The following is a 21,788-nucleotide window of genomic DNA, read 5'->3' as shown; positions in this document are numbered from 1 at the left end:
TACCAGCCCCACCCCATGGGCAGTTTGCCGTGTATAGTTACGCACAGTGGTAATATCTGGTGCACAAAACCCTAGCACTTACCCATCCAGCAGTACGTTCCCTTCTTAAGGAGACGTGTGGAGACAGGCCTGCACACTTCCATCAGGTGCTCCTGGGCAAGTCAGCTCTCCAGGAGGCGAGGCAGTGCCTTCCTTACAGAGCTGTTGAGGGTCCTACAAGGCAGTGCATGAAGCAAAGTGTGAGATGTGCGGGTTGCCACGAGCGAAGACCTGTGTCCCTGAAGAGCATCCTGATGAGTTAGGTCAGTGTGCGTAGCAGCAGCACCACAGGGGCTAGGGATAGTGGGTCACCAAGGCCCGTCGTGGTCCAGTGACACCCCCTGCTGGGCAGACGACAACTCCAGTGAACATGCTTGGTACGAAGCTCCTCTCAGAGTCACCAGATGTGTCCTCCTCCGTCCTTTAAAGGAGAGGATGCAGGCTGGCTCGAGGCTCCTCATAGGCAGGGCCTCCGACTAAGCATCCGTGTACATGCAAGGTCAAGGCTGGCCCATATTTCTTACGCCTTTGCATGGCCCGGTGCTTCCCCCGGAGAGGCTCCCTGCACACTGTCCCTGAAAGGCCAGGGCACAGCGTACCCTGCGACCTCAGCGTGTGGGGAAGGACGCTGACCACCTGCTGCTCTCTCCCCAGATGGAGGTGGACGCCGAGGAGAAGCGGCATCGCACGCGGTCCAAAGGGGTTCGAGGTACGTCCACGCTCCCTGGCTCCCTGGAGGCCCCTCGGGTCACCTTCCTGCGGCAGCAGCTGCTGCTTGGTGCATTGTGACCGCTGCCGGCCACCCCTGGGGAATGTTGTGTGGAAGCGGGTGCTGTGGTACATGATGCACTGTTATCTGTTTCCCTTCTGCAGTTCCCGTGGAGCCAGCCATCCAGGAGCTGTTCAGGTCAGTGTTCTGTGTGTAAGTGGGTCCCCATAGCAGAGTGCAGAGCCCAGACATTTTCCTGGGCCTCCTCACAGCCCTGCCCTGGTGCAGTGGCCTCCCCTGAGCCTTGCTGATGAAAAGCATCCCTCGCCCCATCCAGGTTGGTGCTTCTCTGTCCATCTGCGTAGCCTTCGTCTGTCCATCATGGACACTCTTGGTCTAACTGCCTGTGGCATGGGGCATCGTGTAATTAATTCTTTCTCGTTGCAGCTGTCCCACGCCCGGCTGTGATGGCAGCGGTCATGTTAGTGGCAAATATGCAAGACACAGAAGGTAAGGCCTGCGTTCTTTCACGTTGTACGTCCCACATGCCTTGGGGACTGGCTGCTGTGACAGTGGTGGCAGCTGGTGGGAGAGCAATGAGTGCTGTGCCTTCCCTCGGACACGAACCCTGTCATTGGTCTTGTGTCCAAGCTCTCAAAGCGTGAGCCATTCCGACTATTTGAGGGACAAATTTTATGATCATTCGTAAGGCAACACAGATTAAGACCAGTCTGAAGCTCCTTCGCCATGAGCTGGGACAGCACTCACACCCTCCTGTGTCACTGAGTAGGTCCCTCCTTCCCCTTCTCCTGCCAGGAGCTGCAGGACATAAATCACAGGCGGTGAGTCAGAGTATGGCCTTCAGGTTGTTCTGCAGCACGTGGCTTCCATACTGAACCGTTTGTCCTCAGACATGAGCCCACCCAGTGCCCGGGCAGCTGAGTGGCGGTGCCGGGAGGGAACAAGCTGGCTGCCCCAGCAGAGTCTGGGGGTGAAAGGGTTATGTTGTCCTCATCAATCCCGGGGCTCAGGTGTGTCAGAGAGGAGGGTGGGGAGCATCTCAGGGTGGCTAGGTCATAGCTGCTACGGATGCATCACAGCAGAATCCTGTCCGCACCCCTGAGGTGTGGGTGGTCGGGGAGGGCGGTCTCCAGCTCACGTGTCCAGGAGGACGTTCTTCTCTGGGACACTGCGGCAGTGCCCCTTCCCCTTCCTGTGGGGTTTCCGTTGCGATGAGTGAGGTGTGCACAGGATGCAACCACTTTCAGCTGATTTTCACAAATCCGGTCACCCCACCTGACAGTCCATCAGAAACCAGGGCACAGGTCACAGCCCAGACGCCCAAGCTGGCATGCCCTGGGCAGCAGGGCAGCCTCTCTCACTTCTACATGTATGTCCTTCCATCTGGATATGAACTTACAGATGAAATCAAGCAATTGTTTTGAATGTCCTCTAGTAAAATTAGTGGGAAATTACTCCCCAAATTCCCAGAGAGCATGTAAGGAGGCTGGGAGTTTTTAATGAGCACCCAGGGTGGAGGGTTGTCAGACTTGTGTTGTGCATGCACCAAAAAAATAGCAAGGCCTCTTTTTAAGGAAATTTTGTGATTTAAAATATTAAAATTGATTTATTATATTATTATTACTATATGAAAGTAAATTATTGAACTATGTGATTTAAATAGTTAAAGAACTTGTTCTATGTATGCAGGAATATTTATATAAATCTAATCTAAAAGTCTTAGAAAAAAACCACCTGTATTTTCATTGGGAAACAGGTTAGCAAGCCATGAGTAAAATCTCATTTTCCCCTCATCTTCTCTTGATTAGTCACTAGTTAAACTTGATCAGACTATTAACAAAATGATTAAATAACAAGGAGTTTTAATTAAGTGTCAGCTAGATATTCCATAATCACCCTTTTACAGGAAAAATCATGATGTTTCCTAAGAATTGTGTGAGACACTCTGTCCCTACCAAATCCACTCTGTCAGCTGCCGCTGTGTCCCCGGGCATGTGCGCACCTGCCTCCCAGACCCTTTCCTGAAGGAGGCCTAGCCTGGGCTGGTGTGATTTGAGGGTGGCTGTACACAGATGCTGACGTGGGCACAGAGCACCCGGAGCCACGCAGGAGGAGCGAGGCAGATGGGATTGTGGGAGGGTGCACAGAAACATCCACATTGGGGGATGTGTCAACAGAGCTTTTTACCTTAATTTTTTAATGTTATGTTGTTTGTAATTGTTATAATCTCTGCTTTTCAATGGGAATAGTTAATTAGGAATGTAAGGCAGGGGAGGGTGGAGGCTACTACCAGTGCAGACACAGGTGCCCCTTCCCCCGCCTCCCACCCACTTATTTAACGTCATGGGCTCCTTTCCCCCAGTGTTAACGTGAGGGAGGTGCAGACCTTGTCATGTGAGACTAATCACTTCCCTGAACCTAGTCACCGATGAATTTCCTTCTGGGGAACCTCCTTGAGGCATCCAGGAGTCTTCCTCTCTTACTTGTTGATGTCTACGTGTTACCAGGATGTGTAGCTGAGGGACGACATTTGGTTCTTAACCTGGAAAGGTGCCCCTTCTTAGGTAAGATGCATCAGCATCCTCGGACCGTTGCCCAACCCATTGTGGGAGTTCTGCTGTCCCTGGCTGTGTTTCGTTCTGGCTGTAAAAGACTTCCTTCCGTGAAAGGTCCTCTTCCCACAGTCACGAGGCACATGAACACCTGCACCCCCCACAGGCATGACCTTGACCTCTGCTGCGATGTGGGCAGCGGCCTCTCCAGATGGCCCAGAAGGCAGCCTCCGTGGGCTCTGCTGAGATCACCCACACCTTTGTTTTTGAATGAATGCATTTCTGCTAGGGCCACAATTTTATTTTATTCCTATATCACACTAGTTCATAACCCAGGAAAAAGGTGTTATTTTTGTATGTTGAAGTTTTTATTTACTTGAACATGCAAAAAATAATTTGAGGCAGGCATGTGGAATTAATAATATCAAAAAGCAATTTTTAAGGAAATTGGATACAAAGTGATAAAATATCTACCAGTTCTCTTTCTGTGTTCCACTTTATTGAACTTATTGGTCAGTGTTGGTTAATAGATTATGTAAGTTTCAGGTGTACAGTTCTATCTCCCATCATCTGTATATTGCATGGTGTGCTCAAAGGAATCAATTCCCATTCCATCACCATACATTTAACCCTGACCTTCCTTCCTCTCGTAAGGACATGGCTAAGGAAATCAGATGTTCACTGCAGGCTCAGGGCACACTCTTGCTTGTAGGACACCCGGGTGGCCCTGATGGCTGGTCACTGCATCGCTGCACTGTGGCCTCCGTGGCAGCTGCTGGCCTTCATGGCTCGCTCACTCGCTCGTCTTCAGCGGAGGCCGGGGGCTGTGGGCTTATAAGAAACGGGCCCTGCCTCCAGACACCCTGTGAAAGGGAACGTATCTTGGGAAAGGGGCTCTAACATGTCAGATCCTGGTTAACAAGGGGGATTGGAATTAAGGTTCTAATACTTATTTTCTGGATGGTCTTGCCTACTAAAAAATTGTGTCCTTGACCAATCTATCATGAATTCGTGTGTTAACAGTTCATGGCTAGTTTAAGGTAGCTGATAAACACACATATAACTGTCAGTTAAAAGTGAGAGAGAGCCCAGCCCATGTGGCTCAGTGGTTGAGCGTCGACCCATGAACCAGGAAGTTGCAGTATGATTCCCAGTCAGGGTATATGCTGGGTTGTAGGTTCAATCCCCAGTGGGGGATCAATGGCTCTCTCATTATTGATGTTCCTATCTCTCTCTCCCTCGCTGAAATCAATAAAAATATATAATTTTTAAAGTTAAAGAGAGGAAGTAAGGAAGAACATTAGGGAAATTGAAATAATTTTACTGGAAACCAGACTATATCTGGGGTTTTCATGTAGCATAGCATTTAGTTCAAGTCCCTTGGCGGCCAAGGCAGAAATGAGAAAGATGGGGGGGGGGGGTCCCCCACATAGAAATGAGTGCACACTGCTCCTCAGAGAGACTTCTCTGGCCGGGAGATGAGAGTGTGTGACTCCCAGCCATGGCCAGCAGGGACCCAGAAGTAGGAAGTCAGCTCAGTCCTCCCATGCAGCTAACCACATCCAGACACTTATCTCCAGAAACATCCCTGTGTCTCCCACAGGCATCTCCTTGTCCCTCCCTGTGCCTCTGTCATCCGTGCATGTGCATGACAGAACCGGCTTTGGCACTGGGCCGGAAGTCATACCCCTGCTGAGGTTCCCTGGCTTTTCCTTCGTCCGGCCTGCCCATAGGTGCTGCAGCCACCATGTGCCTCTGGTGGCAGTCCCTTCACAGCTTCCTCTGCAAAAACACGCCAACTCAGTCCTTCTCAGCGAGCTTAGTTAGTAGAGGCTCATATTCGGGAAGCAAGCTTCCCGGGCCCCTTCACTCTCCTGCCTGGGTCCCGGCCCCAGTGTGCGAGCAGACCAGCGGCGAGCACTTAGGACACTGTGGCTGACAAGCAAGCTGGTTCCCTGTGCCACTCTGTGGTCTGGGTGGGTGGGGCAGAGGTGAGGGAAGGCTTGGAAGCACCTCTGGGGATGTGTCGGCAGGAGGCTCCAGCACAGTGAACGTGGAGACCCGCCCGAGGCGCTGCCCAGACTGAGCACGGCTCAGACCCAGGGCCTGTGCTGAGGGGTCACAGGGACCTGAGGCCTAGTGTTTTCTGGTCACACCCGAACCAGAGCCTGACTCTGTAAGGAGGAAGGCATGGTGAAGAGAAGTCACAGTCACGCTTGATCTGCCATTGTTTTGGTTCAGTTCAAGTTCCTGGTGAAAACACTTGGCTGTTGATCCAGAGTATAGGCAGAGGTGCTACGGTGCCAGCCCCCACGTGAAGGTCAGAGTGTTTCTGTCCGGGCTGTTTGGGAACATAGACTGAGTCTGAAATTCAGTGCCTTAGACTCACAGTGTCTAGTAACACACACACATACACACACACCTGCCATGGTGAAGGAAGGCACTGCTGGTGTTGAAAACAAAGTGCACCTTGACGCTGAGAAAGGAGACTGTCTGTGGAAACTAAACTTGTCACCAAAGTAACAGCTCATTGTTCTTTTTTATCGGACAATCCTTTTTTTATTTATATTTTACCAGTAGCCCTGCGCACGAATGCGTGTGCCAGTAGCTCTCCGGTAGCTTGCTGCCACCCTCCAGTAGCTCTCTTCCTGCTGCCCCGCCCTCCTATAGTCCCCCTCCCCCACCCCCCCTGACAGCTTGCTGCCCTGCCCCCTCCTGTGGCTCTCCGCTGCCCACTTGTAGCTCACTGCCCCACCCTCCTGCTGATCTGTGATCCAGTCGTTATGCTTCACAGCGTACAACCATTTGCATATTACATCTTTATTATATAGGATTTTTATTGATTTCGAGAGAGAGGAAGGGAGAGGGAGAGAAAGCGAGAAACATTGACCCATTGTCCCCTGCACATATCCTACCACGGATTGAATCCACAACCTGTGTATGTGCCCTGACCAGGAATCAAACCAGCAGCCTTTCGGTACACAGGACAATGCTCACCCAACTGAGCCACACCAGCCAGAGAAGCTTATTGTTCTTGGGTTTTAATTTTCCTAATAAAATTAGAAACTGGAATAATCAAAATGTATTATCTATTATAGGTTACTATTAATCTATTATAGGTTACTATTAAACAATGGAGAGGAATTTGCACTTCAGCATTTCTCATAATAATTATTCACATACTGAAATATTTTAAACTAGCTGGACTGACTTCTTCCTGAGTAGTGACTTGTACAAGCCAATGAGAGAAGGACAGACAGAAAGGCCCCACATGGCCTTGTTCTTCACATCTGTGTGGGACCCTCTGGATTTATTTCTGAAATTCAGTAGATTTCACTTTCATTTACACTTTATTGCAATTTTTTAAACTTGTTTGTGTGTTGAGAATAGAATCCTGATGAAATATTTGACCCAAAATTTAGCTTTAGAGTCTGGCACACAGGACAAGCCCCCGGAAACTGGGTGATGGGCATTGCTGTTATTTTAAATCCTCCCAGTTAAAGAAATTCAGAGCCAAATCAATTGATCATGAAACTTTAAAATAAAAAGCTCCAAATGGTAGCTTCCTTTTTGATTAGAAAAGTATTGGATTCTCTGGCTTATTGTGCATATACCTTATTCAGATTTTCCATTTCCTATACCTTCACACCCACCAGCGTGATTGCCGTGGCGGCCGCCGCGGGTGAATAATTGCCTGTCTTCACAGGACCTGCTCTGGAGCGGAGGCGGAGGGCCTGCTTCCTGATGTGGGCACGCCTCATTGGGATTCTGCCAGCGGCCAGGGCTGCATTATTCATGCCTGACAGAGAGCCCTCGCTCACTGAGAGCCTTGGAGCAGAGCCAGGCGCTGGCGGGGGAGGGGAGCGCTGCAGCATGCAATGGAGAGGGGCATCTGCAACCCAGAGAGGGGGAGAGCGGCGAGGAAGCAGGGAAATCAGAATCCCTGTGTTTCCCACTTGCCAGGTCACATTGGTAGAAATTTCATTTGCATTGAAATAAAATGTCCTGAAAATAATTGCATTTTTCCTAATCACGCTTGAAAGTTTAACACAATTTTCCACATTTAATTGCAGAGCTGATTTTAATTAGTAAGGCTCTGCATGTGAAAAATGAAGATTCACTTGTGTGCACGAAACTCAGCACAGTGTCTGCTGACGCCCTAATTAATGTATGGCTGCTGCACAACAGGCGCGCTGTGGGATGTTTATGGAAAATTCTGTGCACACAGCCACCAGCCAGTCTATCTGAGCGGCACTTGGTGAATCCAAAAGAATATCCTTCCTTCTTTACGAGACAGCATTGTGCATGCCCTCCCCATCCATACACTTACGGCGCCGTCCTTCGCTGTTTGTCCCGGTGCGATAAATCAGAAGGAGGTGCACATATTTTAACATTAATTTGGTAGTTGGCACAGCTGCACGTAGAGCACCGATTTCGAGATTCAGGGACTTAATTGTAGGAAGTGGGGTTCCCGGACGTGTCATTGTTCTGAAACCTTGTTCTTCATCATGTGTGTGGACACACCACCCTCGGGCCCAGGCTTTTTGGGCTGCGGTCGCAGGTGACCTTTATTGTCACAATAAATCCTCTGTTTAAAGAAGAGTTTCCTGGCCGTCACCCGGAGAAAACAGTTGCCTGCTGCTGGTGTGTGTGTGCACATGGACATGTCTCTGGACATTTTTATTTTTTCAAAATATGTTTCTGTTGTGTTCAGAGAGGAAGGGAGAGGGAGAGAGAAAGATAGGAACATCAATGATGAGAGGGAATCATTGATTGGCAGCTCCTGCATGCCCCCTAGTGGGGAATGAGCCCATAACCTGAATATGCGCCCTGACACAATTGAAAATTATATTAAACTTTCAAGCGTAACTTCCTGGTTCAAAGGCTGACGCTCATCCACTAAGCCATGCCAGCCAGGCTGTCAGGCACTTTAGAATAGAGTGTGACCGAGTCAAGACATTTAAAACTGCAAAACAAAACATATAATGTATTTCAGGAAATATTCTTAACGTTTGATAAAATTAAACATGTTTTTCAAGTAAGGCCACATTGAAAGAGAAGGAACATAAGTATTTCAGATAGCTGATGTGTAAAAATGCCTTTTAAATGCTCAGAGAATGCTCAGCACTGGTTGATGTACGTACAGCTATTGTCTGGGGTTTCACCGCCAAGAAAACGCACAGTGCATTTGTGACTTGTGCCATCTGTGCTGGGATTCTGGCAGGAACACGGCAGCCACTGCTCAGGTGTGATGTGGGGAGAGGGGTCCTGAGGCAGCCGTGAGGGGTCAGAGGAGTGGGCCCCCGGGCGACTGCACAGCAGCCACCAGGCATCCACAGCCGCTGGCCCTGACCGAGCCGCCCTCCCTCTAGTATGGATCTCTGCTGGTCTGGTTCTTACTCCCACAGACAGAAGGCAGGCTCTGGGCCAGTGGCTGCTGGGTGGGTCTGCGGGCTCCGTCCTCTGAGGAGCATGGGGAGGGTGGACGGGACTGGAAGTGCTAGCCTGCCCCACCACCCGGAGTCTGTTCAGGCTTGCGCCCCAGCAACTAAGTCAGGACCTGCGTGGTGACCAGCCCTGCAGGCCGGTCCTTCGCTCCGTGTCACAGGGCATGCGCGTGGTCCTTACCCCACACACTCAGGCTGAGAAGGAGTGGTCGCATGGTCCTGGGAAAGCAGATCCTCTGGCCTGCCACATCAGACCCCGCACTGGAGGGGACCCAACTCCACTGCTCTTCTTGCTGTTAGTAGAGTTGGAAAGGAAACACTGTCGTCACGTTTTCATCTGAAAAGGTGTCCGTGTAAATTAGATGTTTCCAGCTGTGACCAATGAAACCTGCCTCCGACGGGATGAAACCACGCAGCGTGGTCTCCGAGGCGCGGGCGCGGGGCATCCGCACCAGGGCTCTGCTCGGCCATGGGCCCTTCTGGCAGTCCCCTGCCTCTGTGGGCTCACCTCCTCCTGGCAGAGACTGGCCTGACTGCTGCCCCCCAACATCTAGATGCTCTCAGAGGAGCGAGGAGCTTTGAGAAGCCATCAACACTGTCCTTGGAGCTCCCGCACTCCCGCCAGGCCTGCGAGGTTGCAGAGCCACCTGACCCTTGGACATGATCATCCTGGGCTTGAGCCCGAGCCTGGAGCTAGAGGCTGGTCAGCTTCCCTGAAGGCAGGGGTTCTCCAACGTCACCTAGAACTTTCTAGAAGGGCGAATTCTGGGCCCAGCCAAGACCTGCTGAATGAGAAGGTGTGGGCAGAGCCTGGCAACCTGTTCACACGAGATTTATGAAGCTGACAAGGACATGCTGAGGAGCACTGCAGGGCACTCTGTCTGGGGAAAGGAAGAGCAGCTGGTGGGGCAGGGTCAGTCCTGGCCCACATTGGGATCCCCAGAGCCATCGTGGGCACAGGTCACACACTGGTGAGGTCCAAAGGCTCTGGACTGCTCAGTCCCCGCCAGGCCCTGCCCAGAGTGTGTCCTGAGCTGAATGGAGCCCACGGCCAGGAGCACACAGGTGACCTAGGCAGAGCAGCTCCACTAGAGGAAACCCGGACGTCACGGAGAGGACCGCCTGGCCTCCGATGGTCCTTAAGAGGAACACAGGCTTCCTCTCCTGTTCAGGGAAGCGTGGAGCTCACCTGTCTAATTCAGTGCTTTTAAAGGTCCACCCCCTGTAGCGTAGTAGCCACTCTGTGGTCTGTGAACACCACCTCACACTGCATCTGACACCCCACCTCACACTGCATCTGACACCCCCACCACACACTGCATCTGACGCCCCCACCTCACACTGCATCTGACACCCCACTTCACACTGCATCTGACACTGCCAGAGACGAGCTCCGTGTGCAAGGGGCACATTTCCCAAAACTCTAGGGAGGAGAGAGCATCTTGGAAGAAATCCTGTTCATGAAAAAAGCATTATGATCAGCGATGAGCTCAGATCACCTGTTCGCCCCTCAGCCAATCCGATGGCTTGCTGTGCTTCTGATTGGACTGCCTGGAGCCCCTGGAGCCGACCTGAGAGCCAGACAGGACTGGGAGGGAAGGCATGGGCAGCACCATCCGTTTATCCATCCTGAGCGCTGCCCAGTCCAACCTTCCCACCCAGCAGAAAGTGAGAGCTGTGAGGGCAGGGAGGCAGAGACTGCCACCTGGGGGCCGCTGGTCCAGGAGCCAGGTCCCGTCTGTAGCTTGTGCTCTTTTCACAGGCAGGTCGGTGAGTAAATGATGGAGAAGCTACTTGGTACTGGGTCTGAGAGACTGCACCCTACAATGGAGGCGGAGGGTGTGGGATGCAGACAAGGGGTCGGGTCACTCAGAGAAGACAGCAGCTCAGTTTGGCCAGCTTTATCAGACTGACCATATGTGAACATAGTGATAGGCTGGTCACTGGACTAGGACTTCGGAAGCTTTTGGCTCCTCCTCTCTGCTCTCTCGCGATCTCTGCCACAGTGACAGCAACCTCGTCAGCAGTACCCGCGAGGGGCACAGACCCGCTCGCACACCAGGGCCCCTGGACTGTGTTGTCAGTCATCGCAGCTTCCCACTCCCAGGCACGCACCCCTCGCCCAGGCCCCCTTCTCCAGCCGCCTGGATGCTGATCAGATTATCACAATAAGGCCTCCCACACTGAGTGCTAATGAATTGAACTTTCCCTGGGGCGAGCCTGGTTCCTGTCACCGAGCTTCTTACATTAGCCTGATTGATTTCTAACAAAGGTGGTGTAGGCAGAGGATTGGGGCAGGGACTCAGAGCCCCTCCCACTGGGACTGGCATTACTGTGTTTAGTCCCTGTCTCTGGCCCTGGGCCGCTCCTGGCCAGACTCGAGGCATGTGGCTGCTGGCCTGCCGTTCATCAGGGAAAGGGAAGAGGATCCTCGGCTCTTCAGTTTGTTAAACACTTCAGAAAATGAACAAATAAAAAATTTGCTTTACATATTTTTTTTACTAATTCTCCCAGGATATTTTATTAGCAAGAAAAGCTAAAAGAAATACTGTATGGGTGCAAAGGTGACTTAAGATTCAAGATGGATAAATTCTCATTTTCTTAGATAAGGACTGGAAATTATAAAAAGAAATAATAGTAGGAAAGGGCAGCTTTTTATTAGTGTGTGTGTCGCCGTGCCCACCGTGAGCATCCTGGCATTTGCCCGAAGCGTCAGTAACCACTGCTCCATGTTTTTCTTTGATCTTTATTCACTTTTGCTACTTCTTAACTTGTCTCATATTATGGATATAAATTTGTATTTGCTTACATTTTTACTTAACATTATAGCATGGTTCTTTTCTGATGTCATTAAATATTTTCATAGCTGACGTCCATCCAGTGACGATATTGTCATTTACACACCCCTTCTCTCACTGTTGGGAATCAGTTAGGCTTTTACAAACGTCTCCATGTTATAAACCGTGTTTCTCTCCCTCTCTCCCTTCCTCGCTCTCTAAAATCAATTTAAAAAACACGTTAAAATGGTACACACCCATCATATATTCGTATATGGTCACATTTCTTTGAGTTGGAATATTCATGCATCCCTTCCATTTGCACGCTAATTGTGTAAACATCCCAACCTTCAGCTACCACCATTTTAAATATTTAACAATTGAATAATTGTTTACCAACCACAGACAGACAAAGTACCTTGTCCTAGAGCATCTGAAGAAGAGGAGTGTCATCGTATTTGAGAAAGAGGAGGGAATTTTCACCACTTTGTTTTTATGCGTTTTCTTATGTATAAATAAACTCCCAGGGCCAAGATGTAACTGGTAGAATCACAAATTCTTATATAGCTTGCTTCTCAGTTCTTCCTTCTTAATTATTATAATTCAGAATAGTAATACTGGTGTAACTTCAGAAGCTTTATGGTATTACTGCTACAATATATTAAGCATTACTGCATATAGCATTAAACGTTACTACCGTAGTGAGCATTGCTTCAGTGTTATTACTGCAGTATTAATGTTGCAGTGTTGTTACCACAGTATTGTGTTTATTGCAGTGTTGTTACTACAGTACTAAGTGTTGCTGCAGTGTTGTTACTAGAGTATTAGGTGTTGCTAGTGTAAAAATTAATTACGGCAGTATTAAGTGTTGCTGCAGTGTTGTTACTGCAGTATGAAGCAGTTGCTGCAATACTGGGTGTTGCTATAGTCTTAAGTGTTACTGCAGTACTAAATACCTGCTGCCGCTATAAAGGGGAACAATCTCTTGCTGGTGATGAAGTCATAGCTGCTGCCTCAAGCATGGAATACTCTGTCTGGGTTAACTACAGAGCAGAGAGTCTGCTCTGTGCTGTGAAAAGTGGCCTGGCACCTCTCTGAGGGAGAGGGTGGTCAGCTCGCAAATATTCAGAAATTGAAGTGGAAACTGATGCTGTTGTCAGTGTGACCAGCAGGGTGTTTCCACCACTTCTCTCGGGACGTGTCCCTTTAAGCTGACAGGAGTAAGATGCTTCAGACCAAGGACTGTCGGAATGAGGGCACAGCTAAGTCCTCAGTGGAAGCGGTTTCCTGGCTGTGTTTGTTTCTACGCTGTTGTCGCTTGGCACAGAGGCACTTGCTGTGGGTGGGAAGTGTAGACCAGTGCTGGCCTCGTGGGTGTCGCTTAGTCTCTCAACCTTCGTGCCTTCATTTTCCGGGTGGCTCCCAAGGCTCCTCTCTGCGCAGGTCCTGTTGTTCTGGAACGTGATCTGATCCTGCTCCCTGCAGCTAGCTCTCAGATGCACGACCACTCGGTAGCCTGCGAGCCATCGAGGTTTGCAGCTGGCATAGAAAGGTTGTATTTTATAGCCGTTTAACTGCCAGTCTTCCTGCCAAGACGTAGATTGTTGGGTGGTTCTATCATAACCTGCTCAGCATTCTTGTGTGGCAGTGGTAGATAGTGGATGTTTGTGGTCAGAAAGGAGACAGCACACACTTAGTTGAAAGCCAGATGCTGATTGAACCAAACCTAAGACAGGCAGGCCCATGCCAAAGGGTCAGAAATATCAGCCAGCCTCATTGGTGTGGCTCAATGAATGGAGTGTCAGCCTGCGGACTGAAGAGTCTGAGTCCGATTCCGGTCAAGGGCATGTATCTCAGTTGCAGGCTCCTCCCCAGCCTGGGCTTCGGTCGGGTATGTGCAGAAGGCAACTAATCAATGTGTTTCTCTCACATAGATGTTCCTCTCTTTCCCTCTCTCTTCCACTCTCCCTTAAAAAAAAAAAATGAGTGGAAAAATATCCTCGGGTGAGGATTAACAAACAAACCAATCAGCCAGAGTGGTCTGAACATTCCTCCCAGATGTGGGATGTGGGGATTTCGAGTGTTCCTTCTATGGCAGTTCCCAGGGACAAGGAGGGAACAGTCATTGAGGTCAAGGGAGCATGTGAAAAGGTCAGCAATGTAAGATGCTTTGCAAAACTGATGCTCAGTAGCTAAATGGTACAGGGTTTTGTTTTGTTTGTTGTCAGGGTTGTGGGCACCTTTAAAAACATTGTTTTTCATACATTTATTGTCCATTTTTATATCTTCCTTGGAGAAAGGTACAGAGTTCTTAAAGGTAGAGGACCCTGAATTGTAGGCTGAGCAGGAATGACTTTAGGGAGAAAGCAGAATTTGAGATCAGCCAGTGCAGTCAAGAGTGGACTTGGAAGTGTAGGTGCAGAGACGGGAGTGGGCAACCCCATGAAGGATGGATGTGGCGTGCACAGCCCTGCAGGTGGATGGGGCAGCACCCCCTCTTCTCACGGGCAGCGCTCGCCTCAGTCACTGCCCCTCACCGGCAGACATGATGTTCACAGAGCACGGGTTTCGGTGGGTCCGCGCTCCCCACACATGCTCCCAAATTGTCTCCCAAGGCTTTGTTTTGATGCGTTCTGACCCCTGGTCACAGAGCCCAGGAAGCGTGCAGATCTGAGCAGATTCCTGAGCCACGTGCTGTTGGACACACACAGTGGAGCCTGTCTTGTGGCCTTGGGTGTGGTTGTCACTTGGAAGTAGGACCAGGCACTGGCAGTCAGTGGGAGTGGATCTGAGAGGGACACACAGGTGTGTGCAGCTTGATTTACAATTTACTTGACAGACACAGAGGAGCCTGAGCATCAGAGCCTGTGGGCGGTAGAGGCTCTGAAGTTGGAGACCAGCTACTTCCAAGCAGCTGAGCATTGAACCCAGTGATTAACCAAGCGCAGGTGAAATACAGGGGAGTCTTCATGCTTGTGCCCGACCCTTGGCTTGGCAGCCCACCATGCGAGGTCTGAGCAGCATGTGGCCATCTTGATATGTAGGGGAAGCAGTGTCTGTGGGTGAGGAAAGACTACAACCGAACTCCCCACACAGAGCTGGATTCGTGCCACTAAAGAAGGACCCCACGGCCCCGCGGAAGAAGGGCACTGAATAGCATCACTGAAGAGCACAGTCAGCGATGCCCCCTTCCCCAGCGCCTGGTGATCAGGGTGAAGAGGGCCTGGTGCCCGTGCTAGCGAACCACCCTGGGCTGCAGCAGAAGAGACGCATCTGACAAGGTGCTGACGAGCTGAGAAGACGGAGACAAGCCATGGAGAGGTGACCACAGCCCTCATGGCCCGCCGAGCCGTGGCAGACCCTGGGAGAGCACAAGTGCGGACTCGCTGTGAGACCTGACTCGTCACTGTGACAGGCACAGAGCGGGCACACTGAACAAGGGCTCACTCCTGCACCCGCGATTGGCGGGACCTAGACGTGCCTGGTGGTCGGGTGGTAATTCAGCGTCGCAGGTGAGCGGCAGGCTGCCAGGAGCCAGTGTTTCCGGGCTGCACAGTCTCCTGAGGTTGTGAACTCAGGTGCTCCCCAAAACACATACAAGTCACATAAAGAAACCTCCAAGCGCTGTTCATTCCACATGAGAAATGCCTTGTACACTAGCATGTTTTCTCTGGTTTTCCTGGTCTTACATGCTGTAAGAGCAGTGCCTCTGGATGTCAGAGGCCAGCGGCATGGCCTGCATTCTGCTCTCCATCTCCAGCTTCCCACCTCCCACTGCCCCACGCACCTGGCCAAGCCATCCTTACACACAGGTGCGGTGGCGACATCAAATAGTCCCTGTCCCCTACACGGAAGTCCACATCCCACAGCCAGTCCACAGGGTCTGGCCTGCCTCCCTCCCATCCCTACTCCCCTCCCCACGCCACGCACCTCCATGTCCTCTGTCTCCAGAGCTGCTTCTAGTCGAGTTCCTGAAACGGTCTCCCTTCCTAGGCTCATGTCGGTGCCACCTCTGTTTTGCTTGAGATGTTGAGAAATAGCCTCTACTCCACACGTGTGTCTCCTTCAAAGCCGTTCCCAGAATCACCCTGGGTCCCTGGCTCCCTGAACTGGCTGCTCTGGTTTTCATGACAGAGCACCTGTTCGCATAACATCTGTCACGTCATTGGTTCATCCAACAACTGTTTGCCGAGTGCCCACCATGCGGCCAGCACGCAGGTGTGCAGTGGGTCGATAGCAGTGGGGCTGGCTTGTCCACGTCCCTGGACACAGGTGCCTGAGGGGCGTCTTGGGTCTCTGAGCCTGAGTCTCCAATGCTGCTAAGAGCCCGCCCAGAGGAGGTGCCTAGACCATGTGCTGGCCGGCGAGACCAAATGCCACTTTCACCGTTGCCAGTCCAGACACAGCTCGAGGCAGGATCCCCCCCCCCCGCCCCCCCCAGAGCTTTGAGTGCGGAGGCCACACGTCTCCATTTAGACCATGGAGCCTGCCTACAGCCCCATGGGCTGTCTTTTCTGTCTCCCCTGCTCCTCCCAGGATAGACATGGGTGTCCAGGAAGAGAGCCGTAACTAGCAACAGCTTTGGAAAACTGCTTTGGGCAAGGAGAGGTGTGAGCCTGCTGGAAAGGTCTCACCCAGGTTTGCATCAATTCCAGCACGGTTCCCTGATGACTGCCAGTCATGCAGAGCAAGCTCCGCAGTACTGGGGGCGGGGCCGGCCTTCGGCATAGCGAGACTTGGGTGCGTGTGGGTCGTTATGTCTAGAGAGTCATCATGTCCTTAGAATGTACAGATCTGAATACATGCCACGCTGTTTCATAGCATGTTTATAGTGTGCGGAACTAATTCTTCTTTTCAATGAACATTATTGGATTTGTGTTGTCACAGGGTGGTATTATGCAGCCCCGGGTTTTATAGGAACCTCGGGCTGGTGTGTGGGTGGTAGTACGGAGGAGCTGGGAGGTCAGACCTGATGTTCAAGGTAACCAGACAAACCCAAACCAGGCTTCTTGGTAAGAACTCACCGGCAGATTGTGAGATGGTGGTGTACGCATGAGCGCAGGCGTGCCTTACCTCTGGCCTCTGTGCAATGTGTTCGTGCTAAACTTTGCTCTCCTGATCAAGGACTCCTGAAGCTCTGCTATTCGAAGACAGTAACCAGGTCTCCTCTCCTCCCCTTCCTCCCTCCCCCCCCCAACAGTGTGTATGGCTGCCCCTTGGCTAAAAAAAGAAAAACCCAGGATAAGCAGCCCCAAGAGCCTGCTCCCAAGAGAAAGCCGTTCTCGGTGAAGGCAGACAGCTCCTCGGTGGACGAGCGCTACGAGAGCGACGGGTCAGACGACACAGACGAGAAAGAAGAGGACTCGGAGGAGGACTCGGAGGATGAGGACGAGCCGAGGGAGGACGAGGAGGAGGACCGTGAGGAGGAGGAGGAGCTGGAGGAGGAGCTGGAGGACGAGGATGATGAGGACGGGGAGGACGAGGACGACGAGGAGGATGAGGACGACGAGGAGGAGGACGAGGAGGAGGAAAACGGTAACCTTACACCCTAGCAGCTCCTGAGTGGTGACGGGCCGGTTCCTCAGCAGGAATTCCTGGTGTTGGTGTCACTAGCGATTGCCCCATATCTAGGTCTCTCCTGCCAGTGCTGAGAATATTGGCCACTTGCCCGTCTAACTTCTGTCGTAAAGCATCCTCTGACCGGTGTCAGATGTTAGATCCCCTTCACGCCAGTCCTTACTCAGCTTGGTGCTCACAGAGCTGTGAACCCTTCTGTGTGCACTTTGATGAGCTCAGCACTGCATCCAGGAGGGACGTTCCAGCCTGGTCACTCTTTTGGCAGTGTTCAGATGCTCAACCAGGAGACGCTGTTATTGGCTAAAATGGGGCTTCTGGGTGCTTAGTCCACATGCTCCTGGGTGGGCGCTGTGGGGCCCCTGGGCTGCGATGGGTGGTAGTCTGGCCCGTCAGATGCCAGGGCCTTTGTTCAGTGCCTGTCCTGTTGGGACAGGGAATGGACAAGCTGTCATTGGTGTCCATGCAGAGAAGCGTGTCCACTCTGAGACACCGGTGCTGGGGGGACGCACTGTGAGCCCACTTCCCAGGGCAGAGTGTGTGTCTGGGGCAGGGATCAGGGTGGCTCTCCTGTCTTCTGTAGTTTGCCTCAGAGAAATGCCAGAACATCTTTCAGAGTGAAGGGACATGTTTCCTCATGCTTCTTCCTTGAGCTCAAAGCTGTTCGGGAAACGGAGTTGGGAATGGTTGTTACTCAGGACCCAGGACGGGGTGAGCCAGGGAGTGAGCAGGCGTCTCGATCGGGGGTGAGGCGGTCATTGATCCTTTGGAGTCACAGCAGTTTATTTCGGAAAACCTGAACTTTATGGAACAGTCCAGCATCTGACAGTGGCTGACAGCCCTTACGCAGACGATTTGCCACTTGTGTTTACAGAGGTGTACTGACATACCTGCCTGTGCATGTACACGATTCATGAATCAAGGTTCCATTGTGGTCATGCAGAGCATGGGGTGGAGACACCTGATTAGGGAACAGGGTGCACAGTGGATGGCAGCCCCCGGTCAGCCTTAGCCTAAGGGGAAGCAGTAGCTCTGCAGTAAAGCGTGGGCAGCTGGACACTGAAATGTGTGTGGTCTGGGATGAAACCATGAGTTGTTGGGGCTGATTCGTGGTTTGTAAGTGACCATGGCCTATTGCAAAGGGGTGGACTGTGCTCTTTGTGTTCTCATGCTGTTCTGCAGCAGGGGCATAAACGTTGGGAGTCGTGGTTTCCGTGTGCGATGGTCCATGTGGGAGAGTTGCATGTGTGTCATTGCACCAAAGGTCCCACCAGACCTCAGTGCTTCTCTCCGTCTGCTAGAATGAAACTGGCAATTGTAGTCACTTAGGGTCTTATTTTATTTCTTAATATATTTTTGTAGATTTCAGAGAGGAAGGGAGAGGGAGAGAGACAGAAACATCAGTGATGAGAGAGAATCATTGGCTCCCTCCTGCACACCCCAAGTGGGGATGGAGCCTGCAACCCGGGCATGTGCCCTGACAGGGAATCAAACTGTCACCTCCCATAGGTCAATGCTCAACCACTGAGCCATGCCGGCTGGACAGGGTCATCCTAGATAATAAAACCCCAATATGCAAATCAACCAAAAGACAGAACGACCAGTCGCTATGATGTGCACTGACCACCTGGGGGCAGACGCTCAACATAGGAGCTGCCCCCTGGTAGTCAGTGTGCTCCCACAGAGGGAACACCTCTCAGCCAGAAGCTGGGCTCACAGCTGCCTAACACAGCTGCGGTGGCCCTAAGAAGTCCACCCAGGGGTCCCAGACTACAAGAAGGCAAGGCCAGGCTGAGGGACCCCCACCCCCACTGCCCAAATGCCACTCACCAGGCCTCTGGTATTTTAAATAATTACTTTAAGTACAAAACAGACCATTTTGAAAGAGCAGTCAGCAGTATTGAAATGGCTGTACAATGGGACTCTGTAGGGCTTTTTATTCTGACTTGGAGCATCGCTGTTTGAAAGTTAGATAGCAAATCAAAGCTGATGACTCTCTTCAGAGAGCAAGGACATGGGCATGATGGCTGGTGAGCAGCACCGTGAGCAGGCAGCTGCCTGGGCCTCCTGTCAGCCCCTGTGGGCCCGCTCTCAGCGTGTACTGGGGTGGCACCTGAAGCTTATCAGGATGTAGGTTCCAGAAAGCAAATTCATAGATAAATAATCAATTTCTGGGTTCCTGGTTTCAGAATTCAAGCTACACATCCTGATCTCCAGGTAAGCACCTTCTAGAATAATCTATGATGTGAACTTTAAGGGACTTGCCTGGAACTACTAAGGGAGGCTCGGTGGTGGAAGGTGTTGCGAGGTTACTGGGTGCTGCTGTGGTGAGAATCCCTTTCCCAGTCTCCTTGGTGAGTGTAATCGACCGAGGGCTCCCTTTCAGATGCCGCCCCTGCCGTCCCGCATCCCCAGGAACACTCAGGTCACGGGAATGGCCACCGGCTCCCTCCACAGCCCTGTGGCTGCCAGTGCCCTGCCGGGATTTCTAGTCCAAGGAAGGTGCCCCTCAGCCCCTTGGAGAAATCACTGCAGAACCTGGTTCCTGAGGCGGTTTCTCCTGGCTTCTCTGTTGTGCTACTCTTTTCTGTGGGAAGTGGGTATTTATTTTTATTCCAAGGGCCCTCCAGCATTGCAGCCACTTAGGAACAAAAGGTTGCTGGCAATGGCCGTCGAGGAGGGGGCAGCGGTGGGCATTGCGGGAGGAGGAGGGGGGAAGCGCGTCCTGTCGGAGCCTCCAGGTACTGAGGTCAGAGGCGGAGGTTGTGCTTGGTGAGTGCTGGGTCCGGGGTCGTGGTTCCCTCCCTGCAGAGCTCAGGTTCTTGTCATCACTTTCCCTCCCCAGAACAAGAGGGAGGACCGTCTCAGTGATTCCGTTCAGGTTACACTGAGTTCACATTTAGTTAATCCAGTGATACTTACTGTCCAGCTGGCATGTCATAGGCTGTTTTTTGCATGAAAAATTTTATTTTCAGAATACATTGTAATGGTCTGAGTGTGCATTTATTAAATAGAAGTTTCCTGGGCATCTGGAGATAAGAAAGTTACTACCCAGGGGTCACAGACTTCTAATAGCAGATTTTGGATTCTTGTGATTTGAGAGATACAGGTTAAGTGGATACTTAATGCCTAGTAAATTATGGTTTACTTTCATACTCAGCCCACCTTAGATAAAAAGACAGCACCTTAGATAATATGTACATGCATGTGTACCTTAGGTGTGCACACGCACCTGCCCACAGGAGAGGACCCAGAGGAAGAACAGGGCGACCTGCTGTGCAGGCTGAGCACACTTTCTGGTGCTGCCCCACCACACTGTCTGCTTCTGAAACACGTGCAGACGTGGGCACCTCTCTCCTGCTGACGCTCGGGGCCTCTCAGACACTTGGCTCTGCAGGGCTTGCATGTGGCCATTGGGTTCGATGGGGTGGAACTGGGAGCCTCCCATCCTCCGGGCTCACTGGCCTCAGCACGTTGTTCTCGGGATGCAGGGACCTAAGATGGTTGGCACCTTCCCAGGAGTGCATCCAAGGGGCAGTGGAGGGAAGGTGTGGATAGTCATGCTGAGAACCTTTTGAAAGTGGGACAGGGTTGCGCTGGGCACGGCACAGCAAGCTGAGTGGGGTATGTGTGGTGTGGCCTCCGCTGGCGTGTACATCACCCAGTGTTCTGTGGCCCTCCCCTCCCCCGCTGCCATCATCGGATGCACTGGACAGAGCCTGTGCCTCTGGGCCTGGCTGTCCTCACTGCCCACCCATGAAACACTCCTGCACATGAGTCCAGCTGTTTTTGGGCCATTTCCTTCTGCAGGAAGTCAACTCTCTTTGAAACAATTTTAAGACAAAATCCATCCTGTATAAATTTCTCCTCACAGAAATAGTTGTGTTTTTTTAATTGTAAAATGCCCAGGGCACGTTTTCTTTCTAAAGGGCGATGCCCTGGCTGGGGTGACAACGTGCTCTGACGACTTACAAGCAGGGCTGGGCTGTCTGTCAGACAGGGACAGCGTGAAGGCGGTGTGGGTCCTCACGGGGCCTCTGAGTCCCCACACCCCCTAGCGGGTTGTTTTCATGTTGCCTAGCCACTCATCCTCCGAGGGTTCAGGGACAGGTCCCTGCGGAAGGGGCTGTGAAATGCAGACAGACTGCAATCAGGATGTGCGCTGTCAGCATGAAGGCAGTGAGTCCGAGGCCTCGGCGGAAGCGAAGGTGGCGTACCTAGTGTGCAGGTTCCCACTGCAAGGGCGGAAGCACGGTTGGGAGAAACAATATCGTGACTTTTTATATCTTAGAATTAATCTCTCCCTACACCCATGAAGGCGTGGCTTTAGGGAGGTTCGCACGTGGATGTGGTGAAGTGTGTGGCTGTATGACTTCTAATTGAGTGAAGGCAGAGTTAGACATTTCTAGATATCAGTGGGTGATAAAAACTTCCTTCATACAAACTAATTTTATATAATCACAAAATATAATTACATCTTATGTCAGACACTTTGATACAAGCCAGAAAACTCGCTGAGAATATAATGGCATGTACATTCGAGATGCAAGGAGCAGGCTTAGAACATGGGGTAATCTTTGCTCCGCGATAGGAGAAATCAAAGATGTGGGAGAATAAGTCTCCCACTGCTTCTTCCATTTGCCTCTAAGGCCTGTATGAAGGAATTGCC

General features: G+C 51.5%; 1 protein-coding gene across 14 annotated transcripts in view; it reads left to right on the top strand.

The window, feature by feature from the left end:
* The window catches only part of MYT1L (myelin transcription factor 1 like), a 261,507-nt gene that overhangs the window by 178,635 nt on the left and 61,084 nt on the right, over positions 1-21,788 (top strand). For all 14 annotated transcript variants that reach the window (XM_045578831.1, XM_045578833.1, XM_045578832.1 and 11 more), the window contains 4 exons: positions 694-748; positions 913-946; positions 1,196-1,258; positions 16,746-17,080. In XM_045578831.1, the coding sequence (XP_045434787.1) occupies positions 694-748; positions 913-946; positions 1,196-1,258; positions 16,746-17,080 (487 nt within the window). The remainder of the gene's footprint in view (positions 1-693; positions 749-912; positions 947-1,195; positions 1,259-16,745; positions 17,081-21,788) is intronic.

The sequence above is a fragment of the Pipistrellus kuhlii genome, unplaced genomic scaffold (genome assembly GCF_014108245.1).
Source record: "Pipistrellus kuhlii isolate mPipKuh1 unplaced genomic scaffold, mPipKuh1.p scaffold_m20_p_106, whole genome shotgun sequence".
NCBI lineage: Eukaryota > Metazoa > Chordata > Mammalia > Chiroptera > Vespertilionidae > Pipistrellus > Pipistrellus kuhlii.
This window is presented reverse-complemented; position numbering and strand designations above follow the sequence as displayed.